The 14,821-nt window shown below is 36.8% G+C and overlaps 1 protein-coding gene and 1 long non-coding RNA gene across 2 annotated transcripts; both read right to left on the reverse strand.

The window, feature by feature from the left end:
• Positions 1–11,322: 11,322 nt before the first annotated feature.
• On the reverse strand, positions 11,323–11,908 carry LOC149029449 (uncharacterized). Its single transcript, XR_016172485.1, has 3 exons — positions 11,844–11,908; positions 11,660–11,759; positions 11,323–11,532 (listed from the first exon to the last, which is right to left on the reverse strand). It is a non-coding gene; the product is annotated as an uncharacterized LOC149029449 (long non-coding RNA).
• Position 11,909: 1 nt separating this feature from the next.
• LOC149029450 (protein FAR1-RELATED SEQUENCE 5-like) lies at positions 11,910–14,154 on the reverse strand. The gene has a single exon (XM_089143396.1). It carries the CDS (start codon positions 14,152–14,154, stop codon positions 11,959–11,961), a length of 2,196 nt encoding a protein of 731 aa, XP_088999522.1. The 3' UTR covers positions 11,910–11,958.
• Positions 14,155–14,821: the final 667 nt, after the last annotated feature.

Here is a 14,821-nt window from a genome sequence, read left to right on the forward strand (position 1 = left end):
TACCCAATACTGGGGGCGAAGTTCGCCGAGTAACGAACCCGTTGAACCGGGCAAAATTTCTTTCCATGGTTCCAACTATTTATTTTTCTAATTTCCTATTTTTTTTAGGCCTTATTACCAGAAAATTAAGCAAAATTAATTAATTAATTAATTAAATCCCTTTAAATTAGGGTCCACAACCACTAAGATTCTTTTTTTTTTTTTTTTGAATCCAAAGTGTTTATATATAGGGTGGGGGGAGTAATACTAATATAGGTGCCGCCGGATGGATGCGAACCCAAGACCTCTACGTGGGAGTTTGGGCTTTTAACCGCTCTACTAATCCACCATTGGCAACCACTAAGATTCTTTTTTTACAAGTCGAACAATTATAATTTACGATTGTGACATGTGGCTTTGTGATATATAACATCTAATTATCCGACGATTATAATCCAATATTAGAAAACATGATCTTCTCCTACATTTCTCCCTTATTTTCTTTCGTACTTAAAAACAAAATCTAAGAAATCCTTGAATTTCTCTCAAATTCTAAATCTTTACCCATTTTCTTAACATTGGGTAATCAAACTAAGAGAGAGGGTCATGCCCTTTTGTAAACTCCACTTTTATTAGTGAAGATAAGGTCATTCATTTTATTAATGAAAAACTCCATTTTTATAAATTAAGACAATGAAATTTATATTATTAATTGACTAAATTAAAAAAAAAATTGAAGAACATGTACAAGAATACAATAGGTGAACTGAAAGAAAGAGAATGAAAGAAATTATGGAAAGAGGCCAATACAGGATTGCTCGATTTGTTAGACCAACCCCTCTTAGTTAAGAGGTTGTAGGTTCAACTTTTGCTGATGACATTGTAATATCTCATTCCCTATATATAAAAAGTGCCCTTGTATTTCAAAAGAAAAATTGTAAGAATAGAAAAATTGTAAGAATAGAAAGTAACCGTGGAAATGCAAAGAGAAAATAGGGGAGAAATTATAGGAAAAGATCAGTGTTTTCCTTATATATTTAATTATGATCATTGGATAATTAAACACCACGTTTTACAATCCTAGACCCTAATCGCAGGCAATTGCAGGGAGGCAAATCATAGAGGATGTGAATAAGTAGAGTGTATCAAAGTTCCAATTGTAATTATATTGATCTAGGGGTGTCAATTTTCAACCCGAATCGGTCCGTTATAGCCCGAACCGGTCCGTTATAGCCCGAACCGGCCCGAACCGAACCTTAATGGGCTGTGTTTGGGCTGAAGACCCTCAGCCCGAACGGTTTCGGGCTGGGCCGGGCCAGCCCGTGTGCGGCCCGCTAGCCCGAACTGGTAGGCCCGAACCCCATCCCGTTAACCCGTTTGAATAAATAAAAAATTAAAAAAAAAACCCTTATTCCTTATAGTTATGGCGCATTAACTCATTGTTCAACTTCAACCCACCCCACGTTTCATATTCTTGAGAATTTAAATTTTAAATTTCAAAATTTTCATTATTTTAATTTTTAAATTTTACCAAAACGGTAGCAAACCCTATTTGGCTATTTCATTTAATTTTAGAAACCTACCGCCTTAGTTTTCATTTAATTTTAGAAACGCCACGTTTCATATTCTTGAGAATTTAAATTTTAAAATTTCAAAATTTTCATTATTTTAATTTTTAAATTTTACCAAAACGGTAGCAAACCCTATTTGGCTATTTCATTTAATTTTAGAAACCTACCGCCTTAGTTTTCTACCAAAAACAAAAAAGAACCTAATGCCTTAATTCCTTAATCGGTTAATCCTTACCGTTTCTGCCTTTCTAGTTTCACTTTTAGTTGCAGAATTTCTTTCACTGTTTCGTAAAGGATTTTCACTTTTACAATTTTACTTTCTCTTGTTCAGCTACTTTCACATTTTACCACTCTCTAGCAAATCTATTTCTTATCACAAGTAATTTTAAGTTGAGCCTTCATATAAATCTAATTTCATTGGGTGAAGATTGTAAGGTTGACCTACACATGATAGAAGAATCTAAATTTTTTATTTTTTGGGGTTGGGGGTGTTTGGATCAAGGCATCAAGCTAATGCCATTACTAGATTTACTTGGAGTCTTCTTCCTCTCTCTATCGTAGTTTTTTGTGTGAAGAGTTGAGGAAAAATAAAATAAGTTTCAATATTGATTTTTAATTTAGTCCAAACCGTTAGCCCAAACCGAATCCAAACCGTTAGCCCAAACCGCTAACCAACCCGAACCCAAACCACACCAAACCGAAACCGCACCGAAACCGTTATCTTTTAAATGGGCTGTGTTTGGGCTGGGGGGTTTTCAGCCCGAAACCGTTAAGCCCAGCCCGAAACCGCTCCAAACCGCACCGTTGACACCCCTATATTGATCAATGCATTTTAGTGCAATCTAACTTTTATTTTAAAGAAAAATGAAAAATTATATGTATCCCTTAATATGTATTGGCTAATATTATATTGTATCAAGGGATACTTTAAAACATGAGTGTATCTTCAATCGTTTCTTTTAAAATTATCCATATTTTGATTTGAACTTCCATCAAAATGTACGAGTTTTTTAGTACGATCTTCGGCAAAAATTATGCAACTTTGCCTTCAATTGTAGCACATGAAACGAGGTAACAATAGTATTCACGACTACCTTCTTTGCATTAAGTCCACTATAGATCAACTTGCAGTTGCCAATAAGATTGGTTTAGATGATGGTATTTGTTTGCATGTTCTCAATGGTTTGGGTCGTGATCGAATACTCAGCTTTTGTTACTTCTGGCAGTAACCATGGATTCCCCATCACTTTTGTTGAGTTAAAAGGCATCTTACTCACTCAAGAAATTCGTCCCAATGATGAAATAGCCTATGACTCATCTTCTCCTAGCTAATATATCTCAAACTAGCAATGCTAGACATTATTGTGCTCCTTTTTGAGGTCGACCAAATAACAGAGGCATGACTTTTTGTGGGAGATTTGTTGGATATCGTCCTCCAATTCTTCCCACTCCACCTCCCCCCTCTAATGGTAGTTACAAACAACAACAGCCTTCTCCCATTAGTTGTTAGATTTGTGATCGTCGCGGCCATAAAGCTTATGATTGCTATCAGTGTTACAATCATGCTATTCAAGGTACGGCCTTTAAATTAGTTTATACCCTTGTTTCTAAGTTGATATTACCAATTACTTTTGAGAGAGTTAAATTTTTTTTGTGTGATGCTTGTCTGTAGGGAAAGAGTCATAAACTCCCTTCTCTTCTAAGTCAGTTTATACAAGACCTTTGGATTTTATATATTCGGATGTGTGGGGCCCTTCCCCGATTACTTCTATTGATGGATTTCGGTATTATGTAATTTTTGCCGATGATTTTAGTATACACACTTGGCTTTATCCTATACATTTGAAATCTGAAGTTGTTGGGATTTTTCAAATATTTAAGTTTCTTGTTGAAAATTTATTTTTTTGACAAATTAAACGTTTTCAAAGTGACTAGGGTGGAGAGCATAGAAATATCTCTACGTTTCTTATTTCTTATGGCATTGAACATTGCCTTCCTTGTCCCCACATATACAAGCAAAACGAGGATATCGAGCGCCGTCATAGACATATTGTTGAAACTTGGCTCACCCTATTACCCAGTTTCCCTTTCAACATCAATCACCCAAAGAGGTTACCCATCAATGTCAACCTCCTCTGCCCTCTCTCCTTGGCCATCCTCCTGTGTTACTTAACCTAGCCCACCTCCACCACCTTTGATCCCACCACCTCCTTCCCCACTCCTAGTAGAATCCTCCTCCCTTGGGCCCCACATCTCCCCTCCCTCTACCACACCCTCATCCTCAACCTGACCCTCATCCTCCCCTCCTTCCATCAATCTCATCATTGATCTCCCCTACGATCCTCATCCTCCATCTCCTTCCCCACCTTCTCTAAACCCTTCTCTTAACATTGTTACCCTCTTTAAAGCCCAATTCCCCCTCGAGCCTTTCTTACCTCCACCTCTGATGAAAGCTAGCTTGAGCTTACCTCTTTCACTAGTGCCAACAAATACCCTCACTGAAGAATGACTATGGATGAGGAATTTAATGCACTTTTAAAGAATGGCACTTGGTCTCTGGTTCCTCCTTCTGCTCAGACTAATGTTATTGGTTACAAGTGGGAGTTTCAAATTAAAAGGAAGGCTAATGGTTCGATTGAAAGATGCAAAGCCTGGTTGGTAGCTAAGGGGTTCAATCAATAGTAATGTCTTGACTACAATGAAACCTTTAGTCATGTTGTCAAACCCACTACAATTAGACTGGGTTCTATCTCTTACTTTGGCCTATTTGCCAACTCGACATACAAAATGCATTTTTACATGGCTTCCTGAATGAAACAGTTTACATGAAATAGCCAACAAGGTTTGTTGACTCTCTTCATCCTGATTATGTGTGTCATCTTCACAAATCTCTATATGGCCTCAAACAGGCCCCCCGAGCTTGGTTTGATTGACTCAGTTCCTTTTTATTGGAGTATAGATTTGTTGGATTGAAGACTTACATTTCACTTTTCATTTATCATGGAATTTCTAGTACACTTTATATCTTGATCTATATGGATGACATTATTATTATAACAATCCTTATATTTCTAACCCGGGATCTGTATTGCAGGTTCAAGTACCCGAAGATCTAGCTGGATTAAGTTGCGAACAATCCTGATTGAAGTCCATGATACATACCTTAAATTCATGGATCTTGATTCTGCTGATGAAGAACCTACCATTTTGGGATTCCAAAGAAGAACCCGTAGAAACCTTGATGGAATGGGAAAGTGGATCACTAGTCGGAGTCAAGATGAGATTTAAGATGTCCGGGATCAAGGTAAGAACACCCCCACATGTTGATTAGGGTTAGGTTTGTGTTGGGGATCAACTGGTTGAGCAAAGTATCTAACTATTGAAAAGTACTAGGGGAGGTTGCTTAAGGAAGTTGATTGATAACCAACTACCCTAAGGGACTGGCCAAGTTTGCTTGCGAGAATTAAATCCTATTTTGCTCCAGTCCACTATAAATAGGCAACCTTGACTTATTCTCTTATTATTATATTCGGGAGGTAGAGAGCACGTGTTGGAAGGTGAATGATGCTTGATTTGCGAGGAAGATCCAATCCCTCGTTAGTTTAGCGAATCAATTGGAGGTAAATTAATATCACACTCTCTATACCTATTCATCTTTTCTTAGAATAGTGTGAATCCTCCTTCCATGGTTCTGTAGTTAGTTATTTGCGTGGTTTTATTATTCCATCAGTGATCTTGATTGGATCATGCCCGAAAATGGATCTTTACATCATAGGATTGATCTAATTGAAGGAGATGATGTGGTTATTGAATCATTAAATTTCTAGGGTTTTGTTTGTGTTTATGTTGTAAGTTCTGAACAAACCCATGCCACTTTTATTGTTAGTTTATTAAGATCCTAATGAAATTGCAACCAAACAATTGATAGAATTTGATATTAACAGAGACAAAGCAAGTAATTCTAAGAAGATGAGTGAAGACGAAACGAAAAACTGAAATAGGGAATTATGGATAGAGTAAATGTAAAGTGTTTTCATTATAAAATTACATTTACATCCCTTAATTTGGTACGGTACAAATTCGCTACGGTCTCGGTATATACCGACGATATGAGTACCTAAAACCGGAACTGTACTGAAGAAATTTAGTTTCGGTACGTACCGTAGCGAACTTTGAATGGTACAGTAATGTGCGATTTTAGACGGCGCGGTTCGGTATAGTTAAACGGTTTCGATATGCAATTGACACCCTAATGAAGGAGAATTTATATGATAAAACTTTATAAGAAATAATTCAAATTTATTAAATATTGACATCAAATTAAGATAAACACCAACTCTTAGCCTAACATGACCAAAAATACTCTTTTAAATGGAGGAGAAATCTCGTCGAAATATTTGCGAACCGGCGAGAAGGAGCGAAATATGGGGATTTTTGTCCGCTACGGTTTCGACGTCCTCCAGTTTCCCCCGGTTCTCCATTGGATTTTTGACACGTATTAAATCCTCATCCAACGGCCAAAAACTTTTCATTTCAAATGAGGAGGAGTTGGGGATTGAACGACGTCTTCCCTCTTCTTCGGTTTTTCACTGGCTGCCGCTGTTCTTCCGTTTGAAGAACTCAGTTGTCATTGTCCCTCACGAATCAGCCCCGATTATCTCCTCCGGCTTCGACTTCAAGCATCAGCGTGCAAAATCGAAGGCCAAAACCTCCATCAGCGTTCTGCAACTCTCGACCTCACAGCTAGGTAAACTCCATTTTTTCATTTCTTTCCCAAACAAAGAACAGAGATTCTGCTGTATTAAGAACTTCTTCAAGGCAAACGAACTCCATTTAAGAAGTTCTCTGCGAGACATTTTTCATTTCTTTCCCAAACGGATTTGGAGATTGTGGAGATTCCATTTTTCATTTTTCATTTCTTTCCCAACCGAACAGAGATTCCATCATTCATTTCTTTCCCAACGAATTTAAGAAGTTCTCTGCCAAATGGATCTCTCAGCTTCTTGGTCGTTGGAGATTGGGGTAGAAGAGAAGTTCTTCACCTTTCTGATAAATAAATTTTTTATAAATTAAGAACAGAGAGAAACATTTAAATAAGATGGTTGTTTATCATCTTAAGAACAAACCATTTAAATTGTTTATATACTTATACCCACCACGTATTTGTTTATATTCCCACATATGTATGCCAAACGAAAATGTGGTTGAACTTGTTAGAGCAGATTATCTGTTTTGGGTAAGAGTCATTTCCTTTTGTAGTTTTGCTTTGGCTTGAAATTGATGTATATTGACTGGTGCATTGTTCTCTCTTCCTTTTTCTAATATATTTTCTCTCTTCTCTTTGTGAAGCACTGGTTATGACTTACAGGTTCTAGGATTGTTTACAGGTTGATAGCATAACTTTGGGCCAGTAATCTTTCAATGAGACATGATGTTGTGGTAAAAGAAGAAATTATTCTCCCATTGGTATTATGAGAAAGAGTTGTAACCTATTCTATTGCATACTATGGATTTTATTTCTTCTCTCATCTTCTTGAACTTTCCATGTAAAACTCAATGGTGATTGAGACTGTTGATTGATATGTGAATATTAAGATCTTTTTTAACCTGGGGAAGCCCCTAGAATTTTAATAATTGAAACTAAGAGAATTTTAATAACCTGCCTTACTCCATCGTCTAGCATCTTATCTGTATATTAGACTGTTCTGCCATTTCTGTGTGTTTTCTTGAGTAGCTGACCTTTATTTTAGTCATATCCTTCTACTATGAGTTATTGTTAGTGAATTGGTAACCCTATCTTATATATCCTCAACTGGGGCCTTCCAAACAGATAAAGATAAAAGCATAAAAAGAGAAAAACACCATCAATCACATACTTGAGTAGGTTCAGCTAAACTGAATCCTTGGTTCCAAAGGCTGGGTAGTTCTTAGATAAATGAGTCTTTAGCTCAACTGGAAGAGCACATGGGGTCACACCCATGAGGTGGTGGTTCAAGTCCACCAAGACTTAGAAAGAATTTTCCGTTCATCTTTCTTTTCAGAGCAGAAAAAAGGTACACATGCTGCCCCACTTCATGGATATGGCTTTGAACATGGGTCTATTGTTGCTGCTGGTTGGGAGTAAATCTAGCAATATACCTATGCTCTCCCCGTGGTCTTCCTTTCATGAAGCTTCTAAAAACAGCATGGTACGTACATAATCTAGTACAAGTACATACTAGTAGTCATGAAAAGCTAACAACAGAATGGAAATAGACCCACACAGGGAATCTGGGTTAGTCCATGTTTAGGGGCGCAGAATTTAGCCAACTGAATGTGTGTAGTAACCAAATTCAGAACTATCTAGTCATTCCTAGATATGTTCCTTTCACTGTTGCCTGTTTCTCCTCCACAAGAGCACAAATTTTCTTGAGGACGATATAGAAACACAAGTTCTCTAGAAGTAACAGTTGCCTTAGTTCTTGACCAAAAAAAAAAAAACAGTTGCCTTAGTTATGGCTGGCCATGACAGCCTTACAAATTTAATTTTCAGATTCAGTAAATCATTCTATACCATCAAATCTGAGCCTAACTGTCATGTATTTGCAAAAAATCATTGCATCACCTGGCAGAGGTATATTGGCCATGGCTGAATCAAATGCAATTTGTGGGAAGAGATTGGCCTCGATTGGTCTTGAAAACACAAAGGCTAACTGCCAAGCATACAGAAGCTGCCTGGGGGTTGGCAAGATATGCTGCTATTGCACAAGTTACTCAGACCCTTCAGTTCATTTCTGTTTCCACATTTTAGAGTCCAATGTAGCTAGACAAGGAATTTAGAATGAAAAATAGCAACAGACTGATACACTGAATTGCTCTCACCTTCTGTTTTCTTTCTGAACCACAAACAACTAGGGGTTGTAAACTTAGAACTTTGGCAACTGGCAAGGAGAACGGCTGGTTGGTAGGTTATAAAAGGGGGGGGGAAGATGTGAGGAGAGAAATCAGTTGTTTTATGAGTGTTTAAGCATTATTTGGTAGAGAGGCAGCAATGTTGCTGTAGGGGGAGACCAACCCCATGGTAACCAGATTATCTTGCATATTTTTATTTGTCGAAGTGTTCATGCTTATTATTCCAATTATTGAATCTTAATAGCTCTTGTATTTGATTAGTTATTGAACAGGTAAGTTATTCTTCAAATCAATGAGGAAAACTGGAAACACCTCCTGGGCCGGGAGTGGTCTAACCAATCCCAACAGCAAATTGGACTTTAAAAACACCAAGGAGCTAACAGCACTTAGACTTTAAACACCAAGTAGCAGGAACACTCTCACAGAGAAGAAGGCAGCAGGCCAATTTGCAAAACAGAATTTGAATTAAAGGGATCTGATTTCTAATACTCCACAAGTGGGATAGGTAGAGCCTTAGAGACAATAACATATTCCTAGCTTAAAAACGACAGCTAACTCTAACTACAACACAAGACCATCATGCCAAGGGGTATGGTAAAATCTTAATTACATACAGAAATTATTAATTACTGTAACTTAAGTTGAACAAAACAAACTAAAAACAAAGGATAAGCTAATTGCCTAAACTCAGCCTAGAAATCCATATTCTAGGCCAATAAAAGAGGTCTCACCTAATACAAAATAAATCCAGGGACCAAAGGCCCATTGCATATAAAACCCAATCCTAAACTAAACTATTTTCTGAGAAAATAAACTCATTTGGGATATGATCTGCATCAGGAATTCTGCTGCATGTTAATAGGAATATTCAGAGGATCCAACTAACAAGAATTGGGGAATCATTGTTAACACACCGCTCTTAAGAAAAAAAAATTAACAATCATAGTTTTTTCTCAAATTTTCAACTTGAATATGAGTTTTTTTTTCTTTCTTTTTTTTTTTTTTGGGGGGGGGGGGGGGGGTTGTGGGGGTGGGGGATTGTACAGGTAGCTAGCTCATAAGAGTAATAACTGAAACTTTTAGAATATGGAGAAGACCACACACTGCTACCATGAAATGGTCTTTCAGCATATTTGGTGAGCCAAGGAGGAACTTCCTGGTTTGCTTCTTTCATGAGTTCTTGCAATGGCTTTGCCTTAGGTTTGTTCCCATCATTGAAGAATGCAGTAGCTACGCCCAACTGACCAGCATGACCAGTTCTCCCTATTCGATGAACATAATCATCTATATCTTTAGGCAAGTCAAAGTTGATGACATGAGCAACGTGTGGGATGTCCAAGCCTCGTGCAGCAACATCAGTTGCTACCATAATTGGGGTATTACCACTCTTAAAGGATCTCAATGCTTGTTCTCATTCCTTCAGAAAAGGCAAATAACAAAAGACACAGGAAACACAAATCAATAACTAAACAAGCATAATGATTGCATTTGAAGCAAATTAGATATCAACACCAAACAATCAGGTGCTCAAGCCCAGCATGGACACCCGGTGCTGAATGTAAGGAGAAAGCCACACCAGAGCAAGTTGCTGAATACACTCTGAAACTTCTTCATAGAAGGATTCCCCCTGCTGTCCCAGGAATTATGGTATGCTTATCTTGACATTCTTCATACTTTAATTGTTTCAAAAAAGAGGGGGCAAAAACATTTTAAAAAAAATGAAGGAAAATGAACTTCTATTGAAAGTTTACCTTGTAACTGCTTTTCTTTTTTCTTTGGCAAAATAATTCCTTTCAGGTGGGCAATCAGAAGTCGAAGCAACTTTGAACTTGAATGCTATGAACTGAGGAGCAAACCTGGCATGTTTCATTTTCTTATGCAAGAGCACTTCAGAACACTTGCCTGAAGACATGGGCAGGAAGGCCAGAGAATGTGAAGGCTGCACAAGAAACTCCCCTTGTATGAGCAAAGGCCAACTCCCTAGCACAACTTGGAAAGTACACAGGTGAAGGCGAGTCAGAGGACGCCAAGAAGGGTATGTTTGTCAAAGGAATACACATACTGAGTTCCTGAACCTTGTAGCTCATGGGTTTTGATGCAACTGTTTTGTCATAACCAAAGAACATGATTGGGACATCTATAAACTAGCAATTTCCCTAAACCAAGGGCATGCTGATGCCATGTTAGCACTTAGCAGCACTAGTTCATGAACATTAATGTTGGAGGAGCAAGTTGTGAACCAATATGAGTTGTTACTATCATAGACAGTTGTTACATGAGCATTACATTGAAATCTAACAATAGAAAGCCTAAGACAGAAACCACTATGGCACTAACTGATTATCCAAGCAAACTAATAACATAAAGATAGGAAATTCTAAAACATAATACATAACCAAAAATAAACTGAACAATTGACTAGAGAATCACACTCAGAGGCTTTGGTTAGATTCAAGAGGCTGGGTAGGTCTTAGATAAATGAGTCTTTAGCTCAACTGGAAGAGCACATGGGGTCACACCCATGAGATGGTGGTTCAAGTCCACCAAGACTCAGAAAGAATTTTCCTTTCATTTTTCTTTTCAGGGCAACAAAAAGGTCAGTCTAAAGAATGCTTTTATACTTCATTTGTCTAACCAAAGATCGGATTGAAAAATAAATATCCAATCAAATGGTATGATGGCTATCTAAAACATTATAATAAATTAATCTTCACATAAAATAGAACCAAGTAAAGATCTGAGAGACCTACAAAGATATTGAATCTTAGTGGAATCGAACCACCATCTCATGGGTGGGCCCATGTGCTCTTCCATTTGAGCTAAAGATTCACCTACCTACATAAAGAGTGTTAGCAAAAGTATATAATAAATACAACGCTGGATACACAGGAAACCCGAAAACCCAAAGAGCATTCCAACAATATTCATTCAATCTGATAATGCCAGCAACAAAATAAAGATAATTCAAAGTGAAAAACAATATAATCCTTATATGAACACCTAAACAATGTAGAGAATTGTCCTTGCAAAACCAAGTAACTTGTGGGCCAACCATCAACCAAAACAACGGCACCTAAAACGAATCAACCACCTACAAAATCAGTTTAAGAAAATTACTTACAAATCCAAATGAACAATCTCTATACACCTTATATATGTAGAAAAAACAAGGCAAATTAAGATAAACATTATTTTTAGCAAACAAGATCTTATAGTACCTCTCATACCATGATACTAACTCAAATAAACATTTGTATTTGGAGCAGAAGTTTCCGATGAAGCAACAAAAGACCTGGAAGCATAGCCATCAACATTCACCTACACATGAATCTCAAAAATATTAATAATGAAAATTGACATTATATGACTAATTATAGATATATCTATGTGTGTGTATAATACCTGAGAAATAGAAGCTTGGGAGGATAATGGAACATGAATAGATTGCTCAACTGACCCCTTTAAATACAACAACATACAGAATGTTAATCACAAAATTGAAGTAGATAAACTAAAGTTACAATACATATAGAGTATGGAAAAGTACCTGAGATGCAACAAATTGACTTGAATCCCCTCCATTGAATAATGTAGAAGTGGGTAAATAGGTACTAGTTGCTTTTGGTAACCTTTTCTTTGTTCTACCATGTATTTCAAGACAACTTTTGATTCGTCGACTTGTTTTGGAGCCTTCTCTTTTTTTCTTCTCTTTCCTTTTAAGTCCTTTTGCAACATTTAAATTTGGCATCTCAACTTGCTCATCACGATTTAGAATTGGTAAATGTAGATTGTTTAATTGTGTACACAAATCATTAGCAACATTGTTCACCAATTTATATCCCTCCTCAGAAGTGGATGCATGTGATGCAATCTTTACAAGTTTATAGCAAAGATGTTTATAACGTTGCGTACAATCTAAATGAACATCATTTTCAAGTTGTGTTCCACTGTTATCTTTCACAACCATATTTCTTGCTCCACGAGTCCATCTTGTCAAAATGTACGCATCAGGAATAAACTTGATGTCTAAAGTGTCCAAAATCTTCAAAGCATAACGACATAAGATGCCAAATGTCTCAAATTTTTTACAGCTACATTGAACCATAGCCTTAGATGGGTCACATTCTACTTTGAAGTCCACCTCACTTGAATTAAGAATGCAAACAATATATTTATGTGGGATTGTACTTTCATCTTTATGTTTCACGTAGCAACATCCAACCCATATATACTCATCATGAATTAAATTAAACATTTTAGGAGTATAGACTTCTGCTGCATGTTTCATAATGGGTATGTATAAGAATGAGTTTTTTGGTAGCTTGTTTCTTGACTCAAACTCAGCTTTCAATTCATTCGCACGCTTATCATTGACCACCCTTTCAAAATGCGTAAAAAATTGTACAATGTCTAAAGTAGACTTTGTATATTCTTTTATGTCTGCATTTATACTTTCACTTAATTGTGTACTCCGCATGCCTCCTGTGAATGTATTCTTCATATAGCAACTAGCCCATTTATGCTTAAATCCATAAATGCGATCCAACCATGAACCATCTTCAACCTGATAATTGGACCTTATTTGTTCCCATGCAGTCTCAAAATGTATTTCCTCATCATATTCATACATACATTTTTGCAGTTCTGCAAGGAAGCTTGATCCATCTTTCATTAAGTGACCCAGATGTTTAATCCCATTTTGCATTAAGTGCCAAGTACACAAACCATGCCATGTCCCAGAAAACTCTTCTGAAAAAGCTCTTGCCATTGCGGCATCTTGATCTGTAAAAAATGTTTTTGGCTTCTTCTGTTCATGAGTTTCCAAGAAGATCTTAAATAACCATTTGAATGATTCAATTGTTTCATCATATAAAAGTGCAGCCCCAAATATTACAACTTCTCTATGATGATTAAATCCAGAAAAAATACCAAATGGCCTATTTTCCTTGTTTGTACAAAAGGTAGTGTCAAAGGTAACCACATCACCAAATAATGAGTAATCTAATCTCATTCTCGCATCTGCCCAAAAAATATTAGCTATCAACTCCTCTTCATCCAATTGTAACCTATATGTAAAAGAGGGATTCAGCCTGACTTGTTTCTCAAAATAACTTAACAAACTCCATGCTTCACCATAACACAAATCACGCTGACGTTTACTGCGGAGATAATTGTAATGATCTGTAGGTGTATAACCAAGACATTGTCTCCCACCTGCCTGCATACCATGGTACTCAAATGCAGCCTTAGTTTTAATTCCAGAATTTTGAGCCAACTCTATTTGGAATCCTTGTGTATTTGAGATGAGTCGTTGTGACCGCATCATGTGAGTAGTAGATGGCATATGGAGCTCGTGATTATGGTCTTCAACAAAATCATGACATTGATATTTTTCATTTTCCAATATCTTTATTCCCATACGAGCAAGACATCCAGTTCTCGTTTCCGCTCGAGGGTTGATGGGAATATTGTCTCCCTTTTTTGGCTTTCGATTACCTTGTTTACTACAAACAAATCGACTTGAAGCTATCATTAACTTATTTGTCTTGCTTGTATTTGAATAGTCCCTTCTGATGCTGAAACCTAATCTTCCTCCATAACTATTATAAAAAGCGTGTGCCTCATTCTCAGAAGCAAACTCCATGCCAATCCTAGGCTTAATGTCATCATTACAACATATCTCAACATCCGGTGTAACGTTTGATTTATCCATGATTCACCTGAAAAATATCGAAGTATAAAAAATTAACCTATTGCTCATCAAATGCTATAACATCTTTATAAACTTTTCCAAAGCCCCCCTGTCCAATGATGTTGCCTTCACTGAAATTGTCGGTTGCAAGTTGGAGTTCATGCCATGAAAATCTTCTCAATTGTCCAAAGGAAAATTCAAAGGTGAAGGTAGGTAGAAAATGCAGAACAACATAAACATCAAAAACATAAAAAACATGCGAAGGAAAATAAAAAATAGCATAAACATCAAAAACAGGTTAATTGTTAGTTGCAAGTTGGAGTTCACTGCATTTAAGGTAGAAAGTGCAGAACAACATAAATATAAAAAACAGGCAAAGGGAAATAAAAAAAAAGCATTGAGAAGTGCATTCTTGGTACTCCAACCCTCTAGCATTGAAATGGTATAACCGATGTCAAAGTTATCTGGCAATGTGGCATTATGAAAAAGTTGCTAAATTTCATAATGAATAAAAAAAATTAGTATTTTTTCCTCAACTTTTTCATAATGAACAGAAAAATTAGTATTTATCTTTTATGTCTGGGCCCTTGAAATGGTATAACCGATGTCAAAGTCCTGTATAGATCAGCTTGGTTTCATGATTTTTATCATCTGGCAAGCAGTCCCTTTTTCTTCAATTGTTCTTTTG

This window comes from Hakea prostrata, chromosome 1 (assembly GCF_041222555.1).
Source record: "Hakea prostrata isolate BN-2017 chromosome 1, UWA_Hpros_2, whole genome shotgun sequence".
Lineage (NCBI taxonomy): Eukaryota > Viridiplantae > Streptophyta > Magnoliopsida > Proteales > Proteaceae > Hakea > Hakea prostrata.

Excerpts from the sequence above, each read along its gene's own strand:
- LOC149029450 (XM_089143396.1), bottom strand. The coding sequence starts at position 14,154 with ATGGATAAATCAAACGTTACACCGGATGTTGAGATATGTTGTAATGAT.